Source organism: Stegodyphus dumicola, chromosome 8 (genome assembly GCF_044657685.1).
Source record: "Stegodyphus dumicola isolate Sdum_Otavi_A_Nest chromosome 8, ASM4465768v1".
NCBI classification, from domain to species: domain Eukaryota; kingdom Metazoa; phylum Arthropoda; class Arachnida; order Araneae; family Eresidae; genus Stegodyphus; species Stegodyphus dumicola.
The window spans coordinates 79,282,159-79,298,572 of record NC_140775.1 but is presented as its reverse complement, the minus strand read 5'-3'; the positions used below and the strand labels follow the sequence as shown (position 1 = coordinate 79,298,572).

Here is a 16,414-nt window from a genome sequence, read left to right as displayed (position 1 = left end):
ACTGGATTTCTGTTAATTCCATTTTAAACGGGTTTGCAAATGGTTGAGGTATTCTATACTCCAACAGTTAATTTCTTCACAAACACCCGTTCTATATATATCATAGATAAGACAAGTATCAAATTAAGTAGTTTTATTTATACCAAAAGGCCCTAGCAAAAGTGGCTTACATTAAAATTTAATTTTTGAAATAACAGCCGAGTCGCAATTATACGATTTATAAGTTATCTGCAATGCCCTGTAGCAGGGCGAGATCAGTCCGAAGTTCGAGCTAATTTAGTTGTTAAATATTGATTTTCTTGTATGTGGTGTTGCCATCTGTGGGTTAACAGTTGCAAGCATTTCTGATGTATTTTGTTTGATACTCCAAATTATAGTAATTGGTAAAGATCTCTTTGACTAAAGCAGGAAATTAAATATTCAAAGTCTTTGAAAATTTTGAAGTGATGATTTAATGTAATATTGAAGCTAGAATTGTTTATTGCTACCAATTTGACTGTGAAAAAGTATGCAAGGATGTTTGAATTTTTGGTCCATAGTAAGGTGATAGTTTGAAAGTTTATTCAGCTCTTCATAGCTAAAACTATTTATACGTCATAAAACGTTATGCGATGTAGTTAGAGTACAATCATGGATAGAATTCACTTTTAAATCAATGGATCTGGGAATTTCCTAGAAATCACGGAGCATTCTTGATTTTCCCGGGAATATGGTATCTTGAACCACTGTCTTTTAGGGCGACGCAGTTGTCGGTCTAGTTGGAATTATGTTAATCATTATATGTCTTATCGTAGTTAAATAAAGCTTCCGTTTCAATTAAATCATTAATTACGATGTTCTGTTCAAAATGGAGGAAATATTCATGCAAATTGCATCTATCCTCATAATGATTTTGATCAGTGTGTCACTTGAAGGAAAATTTACTGTCAATTATTATTCTCAAATATTTAGCTTTTCTCACGTAGAAATATTTTATTATTCATAGTTAATCTGATAATTACATTGATATTAAACTGGTATATTCCGAGAAGGATTGTACTGCATTTCAAAAGATTTAAATTTTCCAGAGACTGCACCAGTGTTTAGTGATATCTTATAGTTTACTAAAAAGCATTCTGTTCTCTGCATTTCTTTCTTTGTTTTTGTAGCCCAATGCGCCTATTAGTCTCAAAATGAGATTTTGCGTTGGTTCACTATGTAACTTTTCAAATTCTTGTCACCAAATATTATCGCCCTGTATTATTTTGAAAGAAATAATGAAGAATCTGCATGCATGTATGTATCTTCCTCGCATTGTGAAAAAACGAACGCATTGTGAAATTTTAAACAACATAGTTCTCCGAGGCTCGAATTTTGAATTTGTTTTATCAATTATTTCATATTTTGTAAAAGTTTAATGAATTTTTGATTAACGAACTCAAAAATTTGATAGCGAGCAGTGGCAACACTGTTTGAAACAAAACATTTTTATGTCCGGTGCGCAAGACCGTCGTCATTCGGAAAAATGTAAGATATTTATCTTTCAATTTAATCATCTATGAAAGAAATGTGTTGCCGTGGGCGCAAATAAAATATTTTTAGCGTCTAGGCGCCAGCGAATTGCCATCTAGTAAAGCCTCAAATACTTTCAGTTTTAATCTAGACTAGAAGATTACTGAGTATTAAATTAAACGATTTAAAAGCAAGAAACACAGTTCATTAGAATATTTTTTCTACTTTTTAATGTGATTGATTTAAATACAGATGAATTAAAGTCATGAGCAAATTTCAATATTTTATGAATTACGCTAGCTAGACTCATTAAAATCACTATATATTTTTTATGATAACTATTTATGCCGCCGCCGCGTGAGCGGCTGCTTTTTCAAGAAATAATATAGGAAACGTAAATATACATATGGCAACTCTAACAATCTATCGGGATTTTAAGAACTTGCTGTTTTTTAATATTTTGTGTGTCCTCATGGACTGGAGGAAACGGCGTTCGCCAAAGTCCTCATCTCCTTTCTTCTTGCTTAAAAGTAAGATTGCTAGTAAAAAAAAGTGCTAGATATTTTGTGATTTTGTTATTGAAGTGTATTTTATGTAGCAAAAATACGAATAACGACATATTTAACAACTAAATAATAAAAAGATAAAAATATTTTTTGTTACTCATCTTACTAAGAAAATTGAATGTTGATATGATGAATTGAGAAAAGACTGAAAAAAATAGAAAAATGTATGCCGACACTTAACACTGCATTGGAACTTCTAAACATATGCTACTATGCAGCTTTAATTTTTTTTTTTTTTTTTTTGAACTGCATGTGGCGGAAGTGCGAAGAAAACGATGCTTTAATAATAAAGCTAATATGACTAAAGAGAAAAACTGGGTAGCAAGTGTGACTGCGATAGCAAATTGATATACTGTGAGCCCAGCCAGAGCGTAAAAACCTTAACGAACCCGTTTTCGAGACAGTTAAAATCTGAAATCTTTCAGATTATTTACTTATTTATTTATTTATGGTAATTATAGTGTCATTTACATATTCCGTGTTTTAAGTAAAAGCTTTAAATAAAGTATCATGTCCAGCTGATCATTCATAAATAAAATATGATTTTTTGTTTCAATAAATCGAAAGGTCTATAATACAAAATGTTGGATTATATTTTATTGGATATAATTGGCCATATGTAAAAACCCTTTTTTTTAAATTTATACGAATATAATCAAATGTTTGTCCCTTTACCTTTTATTAAAATTTTGTTTGATTGGGCAGTTGAATAATATTGTTACGTTATTTTCTTCCTTCACGTTCGTACGGGGTTCGAAGATTTGGAGGGAATAACGGCGGCACTTGATGAAGTATCGAAACACACTTTATTTACCGGTATTATCAGGACAGCTAGAAAACACATGTTTACAGTTGTTGAAGATCTACTATAAACTCGCTGGAACAATCAACGGCGCAGCCTTGACACTGTCAGGCTATCACGGTGGAGACAGCTTCACTGCAAAGCATCAGAGTACAGCTTCCGACTCTGCTTGGTCGTTCTCGGAACTCCATGTACTTTCGAGACTCTCCACGCTACAACTCGCGATGCACTCGACGATACACAAGAGTATAGCTCTCGACTCAGCACAGTCTATAAGACAAAACTTGACGATGCACTAATTCGCGATACACTAAAAGGCTGTCTCGATGCACTCGACGACCAACTCCGCGCTAGACTTCGAGACACTCGCTCAATGACTACCTATCAGCTCGCTAGACGAGGCACACACTGACTCGCCCTCTCAACAAGGCACACTCTGACTGCGGACCAGTAGGGTTTATATAGTTCGAGAACATTCTGGGCTAAGCCGGTAAGAATTCTTTCCAGAAGGTTCTCAATCCGTCCATGGTATATCGCCAATTTTGTCGCCAAATGGGCGATTTCTAGCCAAATATGCAACCGTGCCTTCTTTTGCTATTTTAAAGCAACCCTAAACCTGCTTTGCGGGAAAGCTATCTCACGGCGCCTGTACATTTCGTAACAATATGTAATTTAAATTATTTAAAATAACATGTATTTTAACTGGTTTAGAAATTTAAGTGTTTATAATATATTTAAAATAAATACTTTGAAACTAATACCATAATTTAATTTTTTTTTCTGTGAACAAATCTAAATTCATTTTTAATTTTACGTATATTTCCACGATATTTAAGTATCAGTAACCAATACTCGTTTAGTTGAAACAATGTGTGTTACGGCTTATGAATGCAACAATATATTATATTGATTTGAATGCAACAATATGTTATTTGAAAACGGTTTATGGGCCTCGGTAAAGTACCTCTTCCTGTTGTCCATTCAAAACTGTTATTTGTTTGAAGCAAAGTACCACTATCAGTTGTCCAGTTTTACTTAAAACCTGATTAACTTTTTATATGAATGCAGGAAGCTTAAATATTTATGTAATTATCCTCAGAAATTACAATTATATACGTCGCCTAGCCTAGAATTATTCATATAATGTAACATAAGCTATATGAAATTCTTAATATTTCATGTAAACATTGTAATTGCTATGTACATTTGCTCAGTAGAAGAAATATAACGACTTAAGTTTTATCTTAGTTTATAACATTTTATATTTTTTCTATAATGTATTAAAATGTTTTTTTTTTTTCTAATAAAAGATCCTAGCAGATTTGCACATTGTGAGCTACAATTTTGAGCTTGCCGAAATCTTTATTATTGTGATTAGATAAATGCAAAAAAATGAAGATACTAAGCCAAACAACGAAGCATGAAAAATTACGGGCGAATCTGAAGTTTTGTAAAAAGGATTTTTGAATGAGGCAACCCAGATGGCCGTTTTGATTTATGTGGGCAGGAATGCCACTATGTTAATCGTAAAAATGCATTTTTCACTTTCGTCTAAAATACACTTTTTGTGTCGTAACACTTACCAAACTAAGAAAGTAATTATACTACTATAAAATAAAGTAAATTATAATATTTTATGCGCAAAATAAAATAACGTAAAACTATTCTGTTACATAAAAAATTTTAATAATTTTTATATAAACAGAATTACAGAAACAAAAATCACGTACCAAATCACGTACAATTTTTGAGGAACACTGGCCTCGACTTATGATTTCACCGATAAACTTGCACTGCTTCGGCAACATTTTCCCTGTTCACATAAAACAGCTTTATCAGTTTATCTAGTTTCCCTGTAAGTGTCATTTTGTTAGCATATTCGAACAGCTGACTGAAGGAACAGTCTTCCTATTCTGCTTAAAGCAGTACTTTGCACATGATGTTATGTAATTGGTTATTCTACTGCCTGTCGTTGTGAATTATGCAAAGTGAGTCAGTGAACCTCCTTTCAATGTTGTCACTGGTTTTTATAATACTCTTTATTTAGCATGTTTTACGCCGGCAGTTTTCGTCATACGTGTATCATTCCAGTGCCATTAATGGTTTTTGATAAAAGGTGTAGGTTGTCTTCCGTGTAAGGCTTGACTGCAAGCATGTGTTCTTTTCCCTTTTTCCCTGGTGTAATATCGCAATAATCTCTGGTGATGCCCCGTAGGCAATGTTACTCCGTGATGAGATGACTTAAAGATAGTTTCGGCTATTCGCAACAAACTGCATCTAAGCAGTGTCGAGCCATGGGGGCTTGAGAATTATTTGTAGTACCAATAATAAACATGATTAGAGGCTGCAAAAAAATTTGACCGTATACATTAATGATTTTTAGCAGTATAGTAGTTACATGTCATGGATTATTATAGAAATTTTGTTGATGCTATGTGTTTTTTGCGTAAAAAAGTCTGAACAAAGAATGTACCAAAGCCGCATTTCTTGAATTATTCTTATAAAAGGGGGAAAGCCCATATAAAGTGGCACTTCATTCATATAAAGGTACAACTTTATTCATATAAAAGTGGCAAAGCCGCTTTTATATGGATGCAGGCTTTTATTTGATTATGGCAAAACAGAAGAGCGTTATCTGCCTAAAGGTAGAAATGCCTTCCTTGAGAATTTTCTGAGGAAAACTCTCTTGTACACTACCGCAAGGCTGAAGAAATTATATGTATTCTAGGAAACACTCCCGAAAGTCTAGTAAAATAATTATAATTTATGAGTGTACTAAAATAACCCCAAACATGTCTTTAAATGTACACGACATGAAAACATATATCGAAATGATGGAATGTACTTGGACTATGAAGTAATAGAATGAGGTTGAATAGCAGTAGTTGTAAATGAAATGGACTGAAGGAGGAGTTTCGAATATGTACTGAAATCGAATTTACGGGAAAATGGTTATAAAAAAACTCTCACTCTTTGGCTTTAAAGTTCGCTTCATTAAAGATTTAAGTATATTTGTTCACGTTTACTTTCATAAATTCATATTTCATACTGAGCACTTACCCAAATAAACCGTTATAATTTAAAAGCCTTCATTTGCGAAATTTTGTTCATAGAGCAATCAATTAAAAATAGCTTATGTCAAATAAAAGTATGTTATTTTCTCTTCAAATTTAAAGTATTTATTTTCTCTTCAAACCGTATATATTCGTTATGCTTCGCAAGTTATTCGCATGTCAAATTCACTAAACATTAAAGAATTTTAGTACTTAATTACAAGACTGAACTATTGAAAGATTACCTCCTTATATAATCTCATGTAATGGAAGACGTTTTAAAATATAATCTTGATCTAACAAACTATTAAATTTATATTAAAGAAACTTCTGTTATGTAAGCAATGGCTATCGTCTAATTTATTTAATTGTTCTCTACTTTTATTGCAGCGAACTCAAACGAAGGACCTGGTCTTTGTGCTTTACTTCTGACTTGTTTCTCCTACCTCATCATCATCATCACATTTCCCGTTTCTCTTCTATTCTGCGTAAAGGTAAAATGCTTTTTTATGCCTCTGATCGTCGTTCTATATTTCATAGCTTATGTTTCATGTTATGGAAACAAATATTTTTTCATACAGCTAATTACATTTCTTTTTCCTTTCTTTAACTTGTTCAATAATTTAATGTTTATGTTTGAAACATTCTAGAGTACAAAATCAAACAGTTACTTTTTACCCATTCATTAATTTATTATTAAGGGTACATGTATACTCCAACTTTACTAAAGATCTCATTACCCCACTTCTGTTTCAAGAAATATTTATAATAATGAAGAGAAACACGCCAAAGTAAAACATGAAATTAGCCATTAATGAAATAAGATTGTATTAATGCTTGTTTTCCTTAACCTAAAGGTTTTTTCAAAGATAATTGTAGCTTCAACGTCTGCTGAAATGCTTTGATGCACTGTATGACAGAAAGAACTTCCAAAGAACTGTATGATAGAAAAATAAGTGAGGCTAAACAATTAAGCAGTCTGCCCTTTTTTTAAATCTTCAACCATAAACACATAGAAAGTATATCATTAATATTATTAGCGGCTTACATTTTGAAAGATTCACGTAACAAAAATGTTAATGGTCTTCTTCCACTGTATCCTACCACGTTTCTATTCCTTATACTAAACTACTCGCCGTCAACTTAGCCATCAACTCCATCAACTGTGTCTCAGTTTTCCTATGTTACTTACGATCTTTCTAATTTTGGTTAACTGAAACTCCACTGCATACAATATTTTTAGTTTATGCAAGGCATCTATTTGTCAAATCTTTCAGTTTTTATCGTACGCCACTCTATTTCATGGTTTTTTTTTTTTTTTTTTTTTTTTGTGTGTGGGGGGGGTTATTTTTTTATTTGTGTGTGTGTGTTTTTTTTATTTATTTATTTATTTATTTTTTATTTTGTATTCTTTTTACGGTAGCTTTTAGGTTATTTTCTGGAGTGCTCAAAGATTCCCCCCCCCGCCTAATAGACTTAAGGAAGTTTTCAAAGGACCGCTGTTTATTCAGAAAATTAGCGGGATTGATAGATCCCACCTAGAAAGTGTTTAAGCTGTTGTGTGAGCGCAATTTGAGCTTTATTTAACTTGTATTTTTATCTGATTTTCTAGTATCTAGATAAGTCTTAAAGATGATTATTGTATCTACGCATTGGTTGCTATACGCATTGGTACGATGTGTCATTTTCATTCTAGTAATCACAAGCTCAAGTTGCTTTTGAAATTATAAATATCTTTAATAGAATGATATTAAAATTTTGTATCATTACTTTCCTTACATTAGTTATTCAATAGTCGATTTAACTGCATGAAGATTTGTTGCTACTGCTGGAAGGATAAGATATATTCATCTACTTGGCTATGCATATAGTTATTGCTCAAAATATTGCCAGTCGGAAAATTATAAGTTCTCTAGTAATTAAGTATTTTGCTAATAAATTTAAAAAACACATTTTTAATTAATGAGTACATTCCAATTTAAATTTCCATTAGCCCAAAAGGGACTATTCATCTTGAAATGGGGTTTTGCGTCGAATCACTAAAAAGGCATCTTTTCACTTTTGTTTCGAGTCTGTTGCCAATCGGTAAAATATCTTTCAAACTGAATCGATTTATTCGAGGTTCAGACTTGGTGCGTGAAGGTGCAGTTGCCCCTCGCTCCCTATTTTTTGACTTCACTGATTTTTTGCGTTGTATCTATGTGTTATATGTTTGATTAGATAGCCTGGCTCAGTAAAAGTAGGCGGCGAGTGTAACTTTGATTCAAAATCCGGTTACGACCACGTGTTTCCGAGACTCCTTTGCCGATGCTTCATTTTTCTTCTTTCTTCCCCTTCATAGTAATTTCGTTCTCATGATGAGGAGCGACCTTTAACTTCAATCGAAATCGATTGAGTGTTTTAATATATGTACGTTAAATACGAGTACGTAAATACGTTGTTATTGCGATTTTGATTGTCACATTGGCGTGTTTCTATTCTATTCTAATAAAAATACATTTAATTCACGATTTATCTAATTAAAAATACTCAATATTTTCATAAAATGACGTTAAAATTTTTTTTATTATTTATTTCGTATTTTGTAAGACTTTAATGAATTTTTGATTAACAATCTTAACGATCTGAAAGCGAGCAGTGGCGACACTGTACGGAATAAAATATTACCAGCACGCAAGCCTATCTATAGAAATTCTAAAGATATGTTGTTTTTAATTATTTAGTAATTTTGCTGCTGAATGGAATTTTATATGGCGTAAGTGTAAAAAACGTGATATTTGATAAATAAAGTTAACACATAAAAAGTTAATAAAATAGACAAAAAAATTTTTTTATCAACCGTCTTACTAAGAAACCTGGACGTTGATATGATAAATTTGGAAAAAAAAAAAAAAAAAAAAAAAAAAACTTAAAGTAGAAAAATATATGCCAACACTTAAGACTGCTTTAGGAATTCTACACATATGCAGCTTTTAAAACTTTTGTGATTTTGTTGTTGAATTGCATGTGGCGTGAGTGCGAAGAAAACGGTTCTTAATAATAAAGCTAAAAATAGGCCAAAAAAAAAAAGGTGGTTAGCAGAACTGAGTGCAATAGCAGACTGGTAGACTGCAATCTCAGCGAATTGATCTGAAACCTTTCAGATTTTTTTAAATTTCATTTTTATATTTATACATTTAATTACTATAACGTAAAATATATTCAATTTGTAACTAACTTCGATTAATATGAACACCTGCAGGATAAATGTAATTTATAAGGGATGTTCCTTACGTCATACATTACATACGTACTTGGGTGGAGTTTGTTTTTAAAAGATTTTTATGTCAAATTTTGCAGACATTTAACTCCTTGTTTCAGCCTTTCTTGTATTCTGGACTAAGCCAACTGGATAGCTATTGATTTAACTTCTTTGATTCCCACCTAACTATCTATTTTCGACCAAATGAAAACTTCCGTCTGCCATCGCAGTGACCCCAATTTTCACGTTTCGTGCATCATTTCTTTCAATCTGTCAAACGTAGGACTCGCTATAGTCTTCATTTAAAATACTAAATACACATCTTCCTCATTTTACATGTTATTTTCGTTTCATAAATCGATATCGAATTCCAACTTGCATTTTAAAAGCACTCTGCGGAAAAATATTAACTATGGATCAGGAAAATATATTTTAACTATGGATTACATACTGGTTGATATTCCGAATATCATTTTTCAAATATTATAACATTTATTATTAAAAGATTACTAATTAATGTTAATTTGTAATTTTTTATATTTTATAATGCCCTGTTTCAATTAAACAGCTGAGGATATGAGCAGGCAAGTCCTGTTTTGTGATAGGTTTTTAAAGTTTATTTTATGTAAATAAGAGTCCAATTTTAACGGTAATTCTTAAAATTTGATAGAATTTTCCTTCATTAAACTTTCTAAGCAAATTTAAAATTATATAGTATATCATAAAAATGTTGATGATGACTTCGGAGTGATGCTGAATAACGTTATAATGGAAGAAAGGTTCTTAACCAGGGGTGAATTCCCCTCTAGGGGGTGGATTTTACAGTATCAAGGGTCAGCCTTTTGCGTAGTTGCTAAGTATTTAATTTTTAGTTTATGAATTTAAAAAGTACTTTTTTTTTATTTTGGTTTTTATCTGTATTTTTTATACTTTTTGTTGTTTAATTTATAAAACACATTAAGAATAATCTAAATCTGAATAAATGTATGTATGCATTTTTCGAGTTTGGAAAGGAGGGGAGGAATTATCTTCTAGTATTGGTGAAAGGGTGCGCATGAGGCAAAAACCACTGTAATAGAAGGAAACTCTAATAGAAGACGAAACTCAATACTTATTGGTTTCTTCCTTCCAATAAATACGCAACCGAGGACTTGCAAACGATCCTCTTTATTGAAGTGCAAAGTGGTTATAATTAAAATTACCATTCAGACCATATAGAAACGAAAACTGAAACATAAAATTTCATTTAATTACAAGATTTATTCAATATTAATATAATACCCTTTACGTCAATCACATGTTCAAAGCTTATTATAGTAGTAGCGTAAAGGAGTTTCGTTGATGGAAGTTCATATACCTGAAGTTCAGTACACGGATTGGCCCACGGTAGTCACTCAGCATAAATCCCCAGTGCAGGGTAGCATGCGTAGTACTGGTGAGAGCATTTGGAAGACGAGTGTTGTCTTCTGGCTCATAAGAACCGTGCCCACATGGCGATTTCTGGCCCTTGAGAGTAGTGTTGGGGTTTAAGCCTGGTTGTGCGTCTACCTGATTCGCAGTGGCAGCGAGACCTAAAACTAGACCAAGAAATAGATAAATCACGTAACACTGCTCATACATTTGCCGAAGAATGTTGGGAACATGGTAATCCGTCAACCACAACAACAGCGACTTCTTCCACAGTTTCATTTGAAATTTGTTTTCGCCTCTTCCTGGTAGCACGCACAACAACCGAATATCCTTAATTTAGGAATTATCCTTTTTCATTTTCAGCCATACACCTTTTGAAAGTCGATATCCTCTTAATGCAATGAAACTACTATCGCAGTTCTGATAAAACAATTTGACCAGTAAAGCTTAATCTTTATTCACTAAAGGCTTGGTGAAGAATGACATTATGGCGTTTATTATTGCATTTTAAAGATCATGAAAGCGTCATCTAAGATCCAAATTTGAAATATTATTTTCTATTACCATGGTTCAATGAAATAAGCCAACCAGATCGGGTTGTACATAGTATTGTCAATTTAGTTATAACCATCCAATAAAAGTCACACTGAGTACATTCACTTTAAATAATTTGAAGCTAATGTTTCACATTATTTCAATTTAAAATATTCAACTATTAGCGCAAAAGAGAACCTACAGATACAATGTTCATGAAGGTAAGGCAAGCGTGAGAAGAGTGTGCGTAGATTATACGATATGATACTACGCTCAGGCACAAAATTAAGAAAATTTGCACATTATGTCGAATTTCTGAAAAAATAATGGGCATACTTTTATGGGATGTGGTACTAAATACATTTATAACAGAAAATGAGATGCACCATTCAAAAGTCATGTTACTCACGCATGATTATCAGTAAAGTTCATAGTGCAGGGATTTTCAGTTTGATATCGACCTGAAAATGAGTCTAATATGGGGTATGGGCTCCTTTCACAGCCAGACAGATTGCGCAGCATCACGGCATAGTGGAAGGAGGCAGTTCAGGAGTCCCTGTGACAGCCGATCTTACTCCTGCAACAATGCAACGTTATACTCTAGGATGGTTCTCGGATGGGGGATAGCGAGATGCAATTAACCTCAAAAGAACGTTCCCGACATGCTTTTTATAGAGTCAGAAAATCTGGCTGATCAACTCATGTGGTGACTATCCTCACTTTCCAGGTAACCGTCAATTGACAAGAACCAACTGAGCCCCTGAAAAGCCGAACATAGGGCTGCACTGACCGTACTTCAGTGCAGTCAGGAAGCCTTTCTCAAACCCATGAAGGGGTATGCCGCCGTCCAACATAATGCCTGCTCAAACCATTACACCTCCACCACCGTAATAATTATTTTCCATAATAATGGGGAATGGTATCATGTTCCAGACTCACTCCAGGTACAGGTACGAGGAGAATTAGTGACCATGCTGAATCTCGACTAATCTGTAAAAAGCACAATGCTTCACTGAAGTCTGGTTTAAGGCGCATGTTGTCTGCATCATGCCAAATACGCTTTCTTGTGTACTGCAGTGAGCAGGGAATAAACAGCAGGTCTTCTGGAATAATCCCTTGTCTCATGAAGCCTTCGAACAACTATGGGCCGTGAAACTCTGGTTTCAGTGGCAGCATACAGCTCACGGGAAAGCTGTGTCGCCATACTGAAAGTGCCAAATAACAATCCTCATTCGTCGTTGTGGATCATGATCGAATTTGTCCAAGTCTTCTCAATATGGATTCAGTCTTCTGAAACTGCTTCCACAAACTGCAGACGAGACAGGTCGTTGCATTGAGCTTTGTAGCTTCCAGCGCTTGTGATTGGCCTGCGTCCAGTGTGCCAACAATTCTCCATCTCATTTTGTTATTCATATGTTCGTGGCTACTCATTTTACCTGATACCTTACAAATTTGCCCAAGATTCGCAAGAAACATATATATATACACACAATACACTTCATAAAAGTGGACATAATTTGCAAATTCTATTGATTTTGTACGCGAGTGTAAATTAGAAATACTGAAGTATTTCTGTTTTATTTTTATTTGTTAATTGAGGCTTTGCTATGCAAATTTTAATATTACTGTTAGCTCAAAGACGTGCATTATCTAAATATTTATGTCCTGAGCGTTATCTGGAAGACATATGACAGAGATTAACTTTGAAATCACGCACTAGGGAAAAATTTATTATTAGCATGTTACTATTCTTAGAATAGAAAGAGTAAATAACCAAACTGAAAAGAAAACTTAAGGTACTATTGCAAAATTAAAGTTAAAAGCATATTTTACATAATATTTACTTTGCGTATATATAATGCCAAGTATATAAAAGTTCGAAACTGAAATGAAAAAGCAAACCTCACTTTAAAAATGTAGTAATGAATTGTTTTTAATTAATAATTAACAAAAAATTATTACATCAGAATAGATTCCTTTAAATGGATACTAATTAACGAATTAATTAAAATATACTTTTTCTGTTTTGAATATTCTTATAAATTTTCGGTAAATTGTAGTATCTTAGATTTTAATTTTTCATGAGAATTAAACTGTAATATCATAGCTTTTAATATTTCATAACAGTACTTCAAATTTATTAACCAAATCCTGAATCTAATATTTAATATTCGAGCTAAAAGCTAGAATGTATTTTAATAAATTGTAAAATTTAAGTTTCTGAGTTCCCCTGAGAAAAGAAAGTTCATTCTCATTTACCTTTCAAAACTTACTGAGTAATATTTAATGTCAAATAAAAGACGACTTTTACTGCTGATTAAACAAAGAACTAGTTTATCTTTCCTTTGGCAATTAGAATGCTATTTAAGATTTGCAAATGTTTAAAAATTTGAATCTTTATACTCATATTACTATTTTCGAAGAAAAGCTGCTTAATGAAGAATAAAATAAAATATAAAACAGCATATTAAAATTTTTTTATATATATTTTCCTCTCAGCATATATGGGTTTCTTATTCTATGTAATTCCGTGCCACTAGAAAAAAAAAAAAAAAAAAAAAAAAAAAAACTTCTTTATCTTAATAAAATAGACTAAATTGTTTTATTCGCGCTCTATACATTCAGAAGTTCACCTATCCAGATTGCTTTCTCTTATAGGACAAAATTAATTAAATTTATTTACATGATTTTGATTTTGATTTTCATTTAAATAATAGGCCCAGCAGCGGCCGAGCGGTAAGGTCGCTGAACGCTGGTAGTTCGGTCCGAAGTTCGAATCCCGGGAATGGGCTGGCTGCATGGGTGTTTTCGTGGTTTTCCCCATGTGTAACGTGTATACGAGCCAGTTTCCTTAAAAAGTCATCCACGAAGGCATCTTTCCTTTAAGGCAGATAGCCCTCGAGTGCTTTGCCGTAATCTTATAAACCGAACCATTTAAATAATATAAAAATAAAATGCAGCTTTGTTCATAATTTTCAAGGCTCGTGTTAGTATACACGTTAAACGTGCACGCACTTTAAGCAGCCTATGAAACTTTAATGATAAAGCAATTACATAGAGATATGGGCTATTATTCTTCGTTTACTCTGCCAAAAATATTTTTATTTTACATAGTTTTAAAAAAATGTGTCCGATATTTTAGTCGAATAGAAATTAACTATGCATTTTGTGTCCAAGAAATAAAAATTAATTTCTTTGATTATTATTAGTATATCACTAGAAGCGCCGTTGGGGTCATTTTGACCTTTTTTTCCAATTTTCCGCGTTTTTTTTTTAACATACAGCTGAGCTTCGAAGCTGATATTTTTTTACTTTTTTTAAAATGTTTCCAAGTATACTATGCCAATTTTTCATATTTCTACGTTAATTATTTAAATAAATAATTGCAGATATACCTAAAACAGCCAACTGGGGTCATTTTGACCCTCGTAAGAAAAACGACATATTTTTAAGCGAATGTCCGTTTTCGAATTCCCAATGCCACGTTTTCGTTTTCTGCGCATTGGGAAACACGCAGCTCATATCGCGATGACTCAGGGGAGAAAAATAAAATCCAGAACGGAGCATATTCTCTCTCCATTTGCAATGCCGAGAGGAAGAGGATTGAGTACACAAGAGTGACTTCTGAAACCTGGCACAAGCTAATGGTAAACTGTTATTTATGCTATAATCCTGGACCAGAAATAACCGTTGATGAACAATTGTTGCCTTGTAAATCAAGATGTAGATTTATCCAGTACATGGCGAATAAACCGGACAAGTTTGGCATTAAATTCTGGCTAGCAACTGGTGTAAAATCCAAATATGTTTTGAATGGTTATCCTTATCTGGGCAAGGATGAAGAACGACCAACTAATTTACAACTTGGGGAAAGTGTAGTTCTCAAATTACTGCAACCACATCTAAACTCCGGACTCAATGTCACAACTGACAATTTTTTTACTTCTGTGAAACTTGCAGATGAACTTTCTGCGAAAAAAACCACAATTGTCGGGACGATGCGTCTGAATAAGCGAGAATTACCCACTATTGCTCGTGACACTTCTTCGGCACGATATTCATGTTTTGCACTGAAAAATTGAGACAAAACACTCACAATATATAGGTGCAAGAGCAAAAGGAATGTCGTGATTCTGAGCACGATGCACAGTAATGTGTTTGTTGACGACAGCATAAAGAAAAAACCGAACACTGTCACTTACTAAAACAGTACAAAATGTGGCGTTGATGTCGCAGATCAGATGCTGAGGAAATATAGTACAAGTAGTGGAAGTCGCAGATGGCCTGTACATGTTTTTTACAACGTCCTTGACATTGCTGCACTCAGTGCTTGGATTTTATTCAAAGAATCCTTGGGCACCTCTATTTCCCGTCGAGAATTTATTCTTGCACTCGTGGAAGAATTACGAGTTGGTGCACTACGATGCCCTCCAATTGCTCAAATGCAGACACTTAAACGAAAGAAATGTGCATTTCAAAGTTGCAAGGGAGAAAACAACACTGTTGTCAGCTGTGAGGGATGCCAGAAACCAATTTGTGGTAAATGTGTTGCCGTCACTGTCAAGCGTTCATATTCTATCACCTGCGGTAATGTATAACAAACTTTGAAAAACATTGTGTGTTTATTCCCAATTTATTTTTTTTTAAATTTTTTTTTTATTTTATTTTTTTTTTTTGTAATTTTTTGCATATGTTCTATTTTCCACTTTTTGCATTTGTATCTTTTGTTTGTTTTTCATAGATTTTGTTTTTGTTTTTGTAATCTTACATTGAAAGATATTGTGTGCTAATTTGCACTTATTGCACGAAAAAAAAAATACTAAAGTATAAAAAATAAATAAAAACCTCTAAAAGCTCTTTTATGTGGTCCTTTCAGCATCATTTCAACCATTTACTGTGTTTCTACTTACATTTCTTATGAGGGTCAAATTGACCCCCAATGGCGGTTTTCGGTTAGTCTCAAATTCGGCTGTTCTAGTGATATTAAAAACCGCCCGAACGGTTAAGTGATTAGTGATTCTGACTGCTGTACCGAAGGGCTCGGATTCGAATCCCGGAAAAGGTCTGGATGTAATTTATCCTTCGCCCTCTTCAATAGAGGCAACAGTGGCCCACCTCTTAAGTGCCTCCAGAATAAAGTGATCACTGCTTCCGGTCTTAGAAGTGTCCAACGTCTTTGGACGATTAGGGCCTCCCACGGGTTTAAAAAAATAACAATAATCTGAAGTTTTCAGATTTTAAATTACGTCCAAAGGGGCGTTTGTTTAACATTTTGTGTGTTACCTTTATTTATTAAATATCATGTTCTTCGCACTTA

General features: G+C 33.2%; 1 protein-coding gene across 6 annotated transcripts in view; it reads left to right on the top strand.

The window, feature by feature from the left end:
* The window catches only part of LOC118196229 (band 7 protein AGAP004871-like), a 164,991-nt gene that overhangs the window by 99,951 nt on the left and 48,626 nt on the right, over window positions 1-16,414 (top strand). For all 6 annotated transcript variants that reach the window (XM_035367658.2, XM_035367657.2, XM_085822026.1 and 3 more), the window contains one exon: window positions 6,303-6,406. In XM_035367658.2, the coding sequence (XP_035223549.1) occupies window positions 6,303-6,406 (104 nt within the window). The remainder of the gene's footprint in view (window positions 1-6,302; window positions 6,407-16,414) is intronic.